Source organism: Triticum urartu, chromosome 6A (genome assembly GCF_056163025.1).
Source record: "Triticum urartu cultivar PI428250 chromosome 6A, HENAU_Tu73, whole genome shotgun sequence".
NCBI classification, from domain to species: Eukaryota; Viridiplantae; Streptophyta; class Magnoliopsida; order Poales; family Poaceae; genus Triticum; species Triticum urartu.
The window spans coordinates 418,550,045-418,562,358 of NC_141878.1; the positions used below are offsets into that span (position 1 = coordinate 418,550,045).

Below are 12,314 nucleotides of genomic sequence, written 5' to 3' on the forward strand. Positions count from 1 at the left end.
GGGCGTGGCTTTCAATCTGCTCCAGATGGCCAAGTGAATTGGCCCGCAGTGCAAAGCCGCCGAATACAAAAATCTGTCCGGGGAGAAAAGTCTCACCCTGGACTGCATCGCTAACGATGATCGAAGGAGCCATCAAGCCTGATGATGACGACACAGAGGAACTCTCAATGAAAGCACCAATGTTGGTGTCAAAACCGGCGGATCTCGGGTAGGGGGTCCCGAACTGTGCGTCTAGGCAGATAGTAACAGGACACAAGGGACATGATGTTTTTACCCAGGTTCGGGCCCTCTCGATGGAGGTAAAACCCTACTCCTGCTTGATTAATATTGATGATATGGTAGTACAAGAGTAGATCTACCACGAGATCAGAGAGGCTAAACCCTAGAAGCTAGCCTATGGTATGATTGTATGTTGTCCTACGGACTAAAACCCTCCGGTTTATATAGACACCGAAGAGGGCTAGGGTTACACATAGTCGGTTACAATGGGAGGAGATCTACATATCCGTATCACCAAGCTTGCCTTCCACGCCAAGGAAAGTCCCATACGGACACGGGACGAAGTCTTCAATCTTGTATCTTCATAGTCCAACACTCCGGCCAAAGGTTATAGTCCGGCTATCCGGACACCCCCTAATCCAGGACTCCCTCACTCGTAGTAGCACGTTCGCACTCCGGGTACTCTATCGCAAACAAACAAGCATACAATAAGCAATTAAGCAAAGATGCACGGGTAAAACTCAAATAAGAATATCTAACCAGAAAGTTCAACTTAAGAACTACGGTTTGCAAAAAGAATCAAATCAAACGAAGCAACGAAACTCAAACTACGAAAGAAACAAGCTTCGATTACTAATCTGGACTAAAGTCAAATTTTACAGTAGCAAAAACTTGTTTAAATTGATCAAACAGAAAGAGGGCTACAAGACGAAACTCTAGGCGCTTGGATCGCCTGATTCCGATAAACGAGCGAAAAGATAAACTAAAACGAAAATCGGATCACAAATCGCGATCGGAAATAATCGTGAAAAATCCGAGAAAAAGAAAAACTGGCGAACGTTCGCTGTCTGTGACTAACGGGTGAACGGTGTTCGTTTAAACGAACGAACGGACGAACGTCCGCAAAATAAATAAACCGACGGATAAACCGATCTAACAAAAATAAACCGAAGAAAATAAAAAAACCCGGGTTATTCTATGAAAACCGACCGATCAACGGCGGTCAACGGCGACGAGATCCGGTGACGGTGGGCGGCAGCTCTGGCGACGGCGGCGGCGGCGGGAGGCGGCAGCGGCTAGGGTTTGGAGGCGCGGGTGGGCTGCGGGCGGCGGTGGGCAAGCCCCCCCGGGCGAAGTCCCGGTTTGGTACGTCGGTTTCCTTTTTTTTTAAATATCCCGGCGTGCAGAAAAAGAAAGAAAAGAAATACTAAACAATCTCTAGAAATTCTGAATTTTTTTCCCGTCCTCTAAAAATATGCCGGACAAGGTGAATATTTATTTGGGCCTATAATGCAATTTTGAAAAACGTGTATTTTTCTAATTCAATAAAATAGAAATAAAATCCGAATAAAAATAAAATATTTGATTTTAATATTTTTCCTCCAATATTTTATTTATTTTGGAGAAGTCATATTATCTCCTCTCATATATTTTTATAGAAAAAATATTCGAAGAGAAAATAATTAAAATCAAACAATCCTCTTTTCAAAAATTTGAGAAAACTCAAATTTGAAAAATAACGAAATCCCCAACTCTCTCCGTGGGTCCTTGAGTTGCGTAGAATTTCTAGGATCAAGCCAAAATGCAATATAATATGATATGGAATAATGATCTAATGTATAACATTCCAAATTGAAAATTTGGGATGTTACAATAAGAGCTCTGGAAATTACCCAAACACCAGGATTTATGCAAACATTTCAATTGGTTTAATACTGACACTGAAATTTGAAGAAATTCATGTGAGCACACTATCTAAGGACCAAGGCAAATCTCATGATAGAACTGTCAACTTTATGTAAGATAGCAGTGATGGTAGTATTCACAGTAACAGTTACCTGCAAATGAAATTGGTCCGAGGAAAAAACATCAGGACAGTCATTCAGACAAAAAGCGTTTTTCTATGGCATGTGTTCAGGGAGAGTAACATTCAAGACTACTAACACACATAGAACGTCGGTGCTTACATGGTCATCGATTATAGGAGGCTGCCATCAGCTTCACTACATCAAGACAAAAAGACATGCCTAACAACTACAGTTCTCATCCCGATTACAATCAGCCTACAAAATTCAGAACAATACTATGCAATGCTGAAATTTAACCTGTATATTCTAGCATTCAATCCATGCCAGAGTAAATTGACTATTGGAAGTTCAAAGTGCACCAAACCACAAGTATACTGATCCGATTCCGACTCCACCCAAAGTATGGAAACCCTATGTAGTTATGGCGAAACCACTTAAAGCCCCCAGCAAACAGCAGAACGCTAGAAGTGAATCGATCCCAGTCCCATACCTGTGCAATTGGAAGCAGGGAAGCTCCTCGATGACTCCAGCCACGACGCGGAGCTGCACGCCGACGCTGGCGCCGCAGACAGGGGCTGATTCTATATGACGCCCGTGTGCGTCCGATCGTCGCTGCTTCGCTGAAGCGAAGCGAACGAGGAAACACGGGCCCGCCCACTTTGAACCAGCACCCGATTTGGGAACCTTTAGGTTCCTGAACCTTTTTTTTTTCTTTTCCTGTCTTTTTTTCTCTTGTTGTTTTTTTCCTATTTTCCTGTTTTTTTTTCTTTTTTCTTTCTGTTTTTTGTGTTTCTGTTTCTATTTATTTTCTTTTTCCTTTGCTTTGCTTTTATCATTTTTCATTTTTTTGTACTTTGTTTTCAAGAAAATGTTTTGAAATCTCACATTTTGTTCATGATTTTAAAAGGTGTTCATAGTTTTCAAATTTATTCGATTTTTAAAATTTTGTTCACAATTATCAATTTTCAGCGTATATAAAAAAAAGTTCTACGGGTATTTAAATGTCTTTTCAACGCATATCACAAAATTGTTCAATGTGTAGTTAAAAATTGTTTAGATTATATTACAAAAATGTTTATTGTATAAAATCTGTTCATCGTATATCAAAAAAATGTTCAATATGTTTTAAATTTTGTTTAGTGTATATCACAAAAATGTTCACCGTGTAGTTAAAAATTGTTCATCATACATCTAAAAAATGTTCAATTTATATTTAAAAATTGTTCATCGTATATAAAAAACCAATACTCCCTTCGATTCATTTTTATAAGACCTTTTAGACATTTAAGACAACACCTAAAACAGTTCAATTTCAGCTGTTCTAAAGGACTTACAAAAGTGAACAGAGGGAGTACATTTTTGTTCATGTTTTCAATAATTGTTCATATTGTTTTAGAAAAACACATTTTAATTGTTTATCCAAGTTTTGAAATTTGTTCAAGAAAACATGATACATCTAAAAAAATCATATCTACCGCTCTACATAGTACTTTCAAGTTTACACTGTACTTAAAACCAATCTCAGTTGCTAGCTGAAGTGGATCTAAAAAAAAAGTTGCTAGCTGAAGTGGCTGGCAACGCAGCTATCCACAGCATGGTTGCGGGTTTGAGGGCAACCGGAGCTACCTTTTTCATTCGTTACATTCTCCGTATGTTCACGGGAGCAACTAGTTAACGAGCGCTCCTTCGGGAGCCTCGCAACGATCAGCGCCACTTGGTGCGCTCTCAGCCATTCGCCACATGTCGCGCTCTGGACGCTCCCTTCGGATTTTGCTTTTTTTATTTTTTCGCACGCGTTTTCGGTTTTTTAAATGGTTTTTTTCCGGGTTTTTTGACGTTTTGGTTTTTCCCTTGTCTTCCTTAGCTTTTCGATAAAAAAATTTCGAAATTTTTTTTTGCGCGAAAAAATACGTTTTCTTTTTTTTTTCTTTCGCGAGAGGCACGGTTGTGCTTTATCGAGAGTCACGGCCGTGCCTTTCAGAAACGAAAAAAAACGTGTTTTCTGTTTTTTTTCTTTCGCGAGAGTCACGGTTTTGATTCCGCGAGAGGCACGGTTGTGCTTTCGCGAGAGTCACGACCGTGCCTTTCGGAAAGAGAAAAAAACGTGTTTTCTGTCTTTTTTTTTCTTTCGCGAGAGTCACGGTTTTGCTTCCGCGAGAGGCACAGTTGTGCTTTCGCGAGAGTCACGGCTGTGCCTTTCAGAAAGGAAAAAACACGTTTTTTATTTTTTTCGTGAGAGTCACGGTTTTGCTTCCGCGAGAGGCACGGTTGTGTTTTCGCGAGAGTCACGGCCGTGCCTATCGGAAAGGGAAAAACAAAACACATTTTTTGTTTTTTTCTTCCACGAGAGTCACGGTTTTGATTGCACGAGAGGCACGAATGTGATTTCGCGAGAGGCACGGGCGTGCCTCTTTCAAAAAGGGAAAAAACCGTGCTTCTGATTTCGGTTTTTTCGTCCGGTTTTTTTCGTGAAAAAAAGTTCGTCAAAACCTATCAACATGGGATCTAGTTTTGAAGATCTCGACGCGAGGAATCCAATGGTGAAAACGGTTCGAGATTTGGATGCACGGTTTAAAAGATAAAACATTTTGAATAAATGGATCTATGAAAAAGGGAAAACTCTCAGGTTGCGACAAGTGGCGCGCTGCATGTGCGCAACTTGTCGCGACCTGGAAAAGTGAAGTGTTCTTTGCAACGAGTACTCCTTAATTAGTGATTTCGTATGTTCACTCGTGACCTGGCAATGGGCCGCCCCATTTGCGCGAGCCCTACGCAGAGGCTTTTCTGTTTGACCCAAATGTCAAAAAGGAGCTCTCGCAGACAGGCACTTGTCGAAGGGACCTCATATACGCTGCTTACTGCGGCAACGTGGTGGTGGATTCACACAGGGGTTAAACTGGACCTGGGCCGGCCCATTGCGGTAGCGCAGGGATAAAAAACAACAAAACAAAAGTATACATGTGCCCTGCGAGGAAGCTCTTCTGACTTGACGCAAACGAGCATCAAACAGGAGCTCTTGCGGACAGGCACCTGTTGAAGGGACCTCCTATACGCTGCTTACTGTGGCAACTAGTCGTGGATTCGTAGAGGGGTTAGTTGACCTGGGTTGGCCCATTGGCGGTAGCTCACAGATAAAAATCAACAAAAAGGCATCTGTCGAAGGGACCTCCTATACGCTTCTTACTGCGGCAACGTGGTGGTGGATTCGCACAAGGGTTAACTGGACCTGGGCCGACCCATTGCGGTAGCGCAGAGATAAAAAACAACAAAACAAAAGCATACGTGTGCCCTGCGAGGAAGCTCTTCTGCTTGACACAAACGAGCATCAAACAGGAGCTCTCGCGGACAAGCACCTGTCGAAGGGACCTCCTATATGCTGCTTACTGCGGCAACGTGGTGGTGGATTCACACAAGGGTTAACTGGACCTTGGCCGACCCATTGCGGTAGCGCGGAGATAAAAAACAACAAAACAAAGGCATACGTGTGCCTTGCGAGGAAGCTCTTCTGCTTGACGCAAACGAGCATCAAACAGGAGCTCTTACTGCGAGAAGACCTCCTATACGCTGCTTAATGTGGTAACTAGTCGTGGATTCGCAGAGGGGTTAGTTGACCTGGGTCAGCCCATTGGCGGTAGCTCATAGATAAAAATCAACAAAACAAAAGCATGCGCAAGCTCTTCAGTTTGATGCAAATGAGCGTCAAACAGGAGCTCTCGTCGTGGATTCGCACAGGGGTTAGCTAACCTAGGCCGGCCCATTCGCGGTAGCACGCAGATAAAAATCTGAACAAAATCACAGGCTAGGAGTCGAGCCCGCGATCCCCTGCTCCGGGCGAGCTGTTACCATCGCATGCAGCTCACTCCAGTGAAAGATTTGCAGCCTCACGCTTAAAGAAGTGAGCAACAGGGACAAAACTTAAAAAAATCGCAAAAAAACAGTACGTGAACTGGAGGGTCAAACACACGACCTCCATCGAGTCAACCGCGTCGCTAGCTCTGCAATTTGTTCTCCATAAATAACAACCTAGTTTAAATAACTATAAGCCACGTTTCAAAAAATTACGAACCTGATTATCTCCCTCGTATTCTTGCTCCCAAACCTAATATATTTGATCTCATTGCTCGGAGCTCCGTTTCTGAAACTGTTTTGAGGGATTGCTCCTTGATATGTGACTCGTCCGCTGCTTCAATTAGTTTTTGCTTTAGTGGATTATATTTTGCATAATTAACTACTCTTAGTGCTATTGAAAATGACCATGTTGAATTGTTTAAGTTTTAACAAGCACTCCGCTCCTGCTCCGCTCTCGCCCCGCTGCGCCGCAGGCCACTCCGGCCGCGGCGGCCACAAATCCCGGCCTTAATGGCCGCCGCCCCGTCCCGTCCCGCCTCGGCTGCTCCTCCACGCGGGCGCTCCCCCCCACCCTGCGGGTCCTCGTCGTCGCTCGGTCCGTCCTGGGCCCCGCCCTCGCCATCATCTCCAGCTACCACCATCGCGGGCTCGGATCCAGCTTCGACGCCGTGAATCCTGCGGCGGGACGAGGTTTGCCCGCCGGATCTGGGCGCGTCACCCATCAATGGGCATGGGCGCCTTAAATCCATGGTGGTCGCCCCATCACCTACTGCCAACTCCTCCCCCTCGGGGGGACGATCTTGGATGGACGGAGGTCAGATCCCGGAAAGGGGGGCGTGCCGGATCCGGACCTGCGGTTCAACCGCGCCCCTCCTCGAAGCGCCGCTCGGACCGCCATAGGGACTTCAATGCTCGCTCCGGCCGCGACGTCTTTTTAAGCAGGTTCAAAGGGAAGTGCTTCCGGTGCCTCAGCAAGCTTCATCGCCGCAAGGACTGCAGAGATCCTCTCCGCTGCATTCTTTGCAAGCGCCAGGACCATTTCGCCTGGGAGTGCCCACAAAATCCGAAGAACGGGGGTCCAGGAGGGACCGCCCGTGAGAGACTGAAGCCGGCTCCGTCCAGGGCTCCGGTGCGAGACCGCCTCCGCTTCCCGTCGCCGGTCCGCCCCTCTCCGCCTCCTCCGGCCATGGACCGCTTCCTCCACTGCGACCCGGCGCGGCGGCCGCGGGTCAGCAACAAGATCCTCGAGCGCGAGGAGTTCGTTCTTCGCCAGCACGCCGTCACGCTCTCTGCCGTCGAAGGATCCACACGACCAACCCCATGGCGGTCATCAAGGCCATCGAGGAGCTGATAGGCACGCCGCCCTTCCAGCTCCGCGTCACCTCCCACCAGTAGGAGGCATTTCTGGTCCACTTCGACCTGTCGGCGCACCGCGATGACGCCGTGCGGAGGGGCTCCATCAAGGTGGACGGCTTCAAGTTCCTCATCCGCGACTGGCACGAGGACGACCATGCTGCCATCATGAGCTTGCCTCTGCACGTCAGCATCGTTGTCGAAGGCCTCCCGATGCAGTTCTGGTCCTTGGACGGGGCAGACGAGGCATTCGGCGACTTTGGCCGCATCGACCGCCTGGACAGCCGGACCCTGGAGCGCGGACACACCAAGACGTTCGCCCGTTGGCTCTGGACTTGGAGCGTCGCGCACATCCCCACCACGCGGGCCCTCTGGGTGCTCAAGAGGGGGGCGGGCCGCATTGAAGAGATCATTGGATACTCCCCGCCTGATCGCCGCGTCCCTCCTCCGCCGGGCGTCCGCCGCTACGACATGCTCATCCACGTGGATCGGATGGAGGACTAGACCCCGCTCTCGCCGCGTTCCTCACACTCGGGCCAGAGCGGTATCCCTTCCTCCTCTGATGATGATGACGACCGCCCCTTCCCGCGGACTGAGCCGGGTTCCTGGGCCGCCGGCGTCGAGGACGGCCAGGCCCCAGGGAGGAGGGCGGCCTCGCGGGCGCCAGCCTCCGGATGCAGGGACGGGCCTCCGGTCGTTGATCGCCGCGATACAGACCGCGATGGCAACCAAGGTGGGCTGCGGCGCTCTTGGAAGGACGCCTTTCTGGGCAACTCTTGCCACGCCAAGGGCAAGGCCACTGACGTCGTCGAGGCCGCTCCCCGGCACCGCAACAAGGCCCCCTCCGACCGCAGGCACGACGGCCATGGCAAGAAGGCAAAGGAGGGCCCCGTCCTCAAGGCCACCCCCGCTCCCACTCGGCCCACGCGAGGCCGCTCGCCTGGGCACGCCTGAGCCTGACCCGGTGGCCCAGTTCTTCTCCTTCCCTGGCGGACGTGCCCTCTCGCCTCCACCTCGTACCGACGTCATGCAACTGTAGATCGAGAATGCCATGCTCGAGGCGCTCACTTCGCCGCTAGCCTTTGAGGATGGCGGCCGTTCATCGCCCCACGCTTCCACTCAACATGGGGCCGTTGACGGCTTCCCGAAAGATGACATCCTGCCATGCATCGCCGACCTTGACGCCCCTCTCAGTAGCCCATGCATCTCCACAACGGCTCCTGCTGCTGTAGGCTTCCATGTCGCTGCCATCACCCAGAAGGTCGACTGCCTCCACATCGACGCTGGGCAGGGAAGCACCAGTCAGGTGGGCGGGCCACAACAGCTGTTCTGCCCCCCTCCGTTGGCCATCCTCGACGCTCCGCCAGCTCCGCCTGCCCGTCCGCGCTCATCAGCTCCCCCGAAAGTGCGGGCCTCTTCTGCTCCTTCTCGTCGAAGCGCGCGTTAGGCCGCGTCCAGCTGCACTGTGCCAGTGGCCCAGCGCGCGGCGCTGCGCCTCGTCCAAGAACTCGGCGGCCTCGGCCCAAAGGATTGAATGACCCCATCGGCGGTGGCTGCCCTGCTCAAGCGCTTCGAGGAGCCCCTGTCCCGTAGCGACATCAAGGCGATCGCAAAGCTCACTGGACTGGACTGTAAGGCACTGGAAATCGCGGCTGGGATGGCCGGCGCGGATGCTGAGGATGTAGTTTGATCATGTTAGTGTTATTTAGTAGTCTTCGTCGACGGCTGGTTTTAGACCAGTTCGAGTTAGGATTAGTCTTCATGTGTAGTCTTCAGTCAGCAGGATCAGTTTCTAGCCATCGCCGGGATTTTGGGCCTATTGGTGGCCGGCAGTGCCCCCTGGGTCGATGTAATGTGTGTTGTAACCCCTCTGTTTTAATGGATAGTCGACGAAGCGAACTCCCCTGTCTCCATGATTGATACAAATTATAGGATTATGTCGTGGAATGTTAGAGGACTTAATGTGCCGGCTAGACAATCTGCGGTTAGAGAGGCGGCGTAGGCAAACAAGATCTCAATCCTAAAGCTACAAGAAACTAAAATAGAGGCTTGGACTTCTGAAATGGCTCGCCACGTTGGGGGAAATCTTCTGCAGGGCTGCGTGGTGCTTCCGGCAGCGGGCACAAGAGGGGGCGCGGCAATCTTCTGGGACAAGCAGATTGTCGACATCACGGATCAGATCATCGCTAGTTTCTCCATCACTGCCAAGGTGCAGATCATCAGCACCGGCCACTCGTTTTGGATGACTACAGTATATGGGCCGACGGATGACCAGCAGAAAGCAAATTTTCTGTCTGAGCTGGCTGCGGTTGCGCCGGCTGCATCAGAGCCATGGATGCTGAACAGGGACTTCAACATGATTTACCAAGCTAGGGACAAGAACAACTCCAACATCAACAGAAGAATGATGGGCCATTTCCGCAGACCAATTGATCTCGCCGGGGTAAAAGAGGTCAAATGCAAAAATAGGAGATTTACGTGGAGCAGCGAGAGGGAGGATCCAACTCTTTGTAGCATCAACAAGGTTTTCTGCAACCTGGCATGGGAGGATATGCACCCAAACTTTGTGCTTATGGCGGCCTCCACTTCGTTCTCTGATCATTGCCCTCTGGTGCTGGCTAATGGAGTTAGGCCTGTCACCAGGGCAAGGTTCAGATTCGAAAACTTCTAGACAGTCTTTCCTCATTTCCAAGAGACGGTGCAGCATGCTTGGGAGAGGCCTGTCTGCCATGACTGCCCGTTCGTCAGATTGAAGAAGAAAATGGAAAGAGTTGCGGTGGACTTAAAGGTGTGGGGCAAAAGTTTGTTTGGGGGTGCAAAACTTCAATTTCAGATCGCCAACGAGGTCATCATGAGGCTGGATGTAGCGCTGGAGGCCAGACCGCTATCACCTGAAGAGCTACACCTGAGGAAGCAGCTAAAACTAAAGGTTCTTGGGCTGGCAGCAATTGAAAGGGCTCGCAAGAAGCAGGCCTCCAGGATTTCTTGGCTCCGTGCAGGAGATGCAAACTCAAAGTTCTTTCATGCCCGTGTCCTCTCACGTTGTAGAAAAAACTACATCCACTCGATCAAGCACGGAGACGCCATTGTCACAGAGCCGTGGGAGAAAGCTAAGTTGGCCTTCGATCACTTCGCCCACGGCCTCGGGGATTCCTGGCATTGAAGCTGCACACTTAACTGGGACATGCTCCAGCTGCCAGCCGTCGACCTGCAGGGCATCGATCTTCCTTTCTCTGAGCAAGAAATCTGGGCTGCCATCAAGGCATCTCCATTGGAAAAAGCTCCTGGGCCGGATGGGTTCACTGGCAAGTTCTTCAGATCATGTTGGCACATTATCAAACTAGATATCATGGCGGTTTTCCAAAAGTTGTACAACCTAGCGGGTGGCAATTTTGCTGATCTGAACACTGCCTTCATTGCCTTGCTGCCGAAGAAGGATGGAGCAACAGAGTTGGGTCACTTTCGTCCGATCAGCCTCATTTATTCTATTGCTAAGTTGATTGCAAAAGTTCTATCCATGAGACTAGCGCCTCGACTTCAAGACCTGATTTCCCCAGCACAAACGGCGTTTCAGAAAGGAAAATGCCTGCATGAAAGCTACCAATACGTGCAGGGCTACGTCAGAGCGCTCCATCGGCAGAAAAAAAGGGCCCTCCTGTTCAAGTTAGACATCGCAAAAGCTTTCGATTCTATCTCTTGGGCTTATCTCCTGGAGCTAATGCAAAAGCTGGGTTTTCCACCGAGATGGCGCGATTGGATCGCACTCATCTTATCGTCGGCCTCCTCTTCAGTACTACTAAATGGGGATCCGGGCGATCGATTCTGGCATATGCAAGGGTTAAGGCAGGGCGACCCCCTCTCCCCCCTGCTCTTCATCATCGCAATCGACACGCTCCACCACCTGCTTGCTGCTGCATCTGACCTTGGGGTCCTGGCGCCCCTGCCGGGCCGCGGCCAAAGCTTGCGGGTCGGCTTATATGCTGACGATGCAGTTATCTTCGCCAACCCATCTGCGCAGGAGGTGGGCAAGCTGCTAGAGCTGTTGGATAGTTTCGCAGAAGCCACCGGTCTGAAGCTGAACCAAAAAAAATCTTCAGTTGTCGCAATCTGTTGTGAGGAGCTGAACGTGCCGGATCTACTACAGGGCTTCGGTGGTCAAATTGTCAGTTTCCCAATAACTTACCTGGGCCTCCCAATTTCGCGAACTCGCCTCAGAATGGTACATTTCCAGTTCCTGATCGATAGGTTGAAAGCACAGTTGGCTATCTGGAAGGGCAAACTCCTTAACATTGCAGGGAGAAGAGTTCTCGTCAGATGCGTCCTCTCTGCTCTCCCAACTTTTGCGATGACTGCTCTGAAGATACCGAAGAAGATTCTGAAGGAAATGGACAAATCGCGAAGACGATTCCTTTGGGTACAAGACGACGAGCTCTCTGGTGGAAAGTGGAAAGTATCCCGGGACAAGGTGTGCTGCCCTCTAGATCGTGGAGGCCTCGGTCTCCTGGATCTGCTCAAATTCAATCGTGCGCTGAGAATGCGCTGGCAATGGCTTGCATGGGCAAGGCCTGAGAAGCCTTGGGTTGCCGTGTCCCCAACTCCTGACGATCATGAAAGGGCTCTGTTTGCCAATGCGACATCAATCCGTGCTGGCAATGGAAAAAGCACCAACTTCTGGAAGGACACCTGGATCGGAAATGAGCCGCTGTCTACAACTTTCCCTGCTCTGTTCATTCATGCGAGGCGCAAGAACAGATCGGTTGGGGAGGCGCTTGCAAATGATCAGTGGATTGCAGATTTACAACATGGCGATATAGCAACAATAGCCCCTCAAGTTCTGCAGATGTGGCGACTCTTTGACGCTGCGCCAATTGCCATGGCTCCTGATCAAGAAGACGAAATCACATGGAAGCTCAATCGCGAGGGAATATACACTGCCAAATCAGCTTATCAGATGCAATGCCAGCAAGCCCCCAACCCGGCCTACAGCAGCTTCATCTGGAAGGTCTGGGCTCCCAAAAAGCTCAAAATGTTCATGTGGCTCTTGATAAGAGATCGACTGTGGTGCAACGACAGACTGCAGAGAAG

The 12,314-nt window shown here is 49.9% G+C and overlaps 1 protein-coding gene and 1 pseudogene across 1 annotated transcript; both read left to right on the plus strand.

Moving 5' to 3' along the window:
• The first annotated feature begins 7,442 nt into the window (after positions 1-7,442).
• On the plus strand, positions 7,443-8,676 carry LOC125516815 (uncharacterized; annotated as a pseudogene).
• Positions 8,677-8,763: 87 nt separating this feature from the next.
• LOC147965485 (uncharacterized) lies at positions 8,764-10,392 on the plus strand. The gene is made up of 3 exons (XM_087530478.1): positions 8,764-8,910; positions 9,325-9,878; positions 9,978-10,392. Exons 1-3 carry the CDS (start codon positions 8,764-8,766, stop codon positions 10,390-10,392), a joined length of 1,116 nt encoding a protein of 371 aa, XP_087386604.1.
• The last annotated feature ends 1,922 nt before the right edge of the window (positions 10,393-12,314 follow it).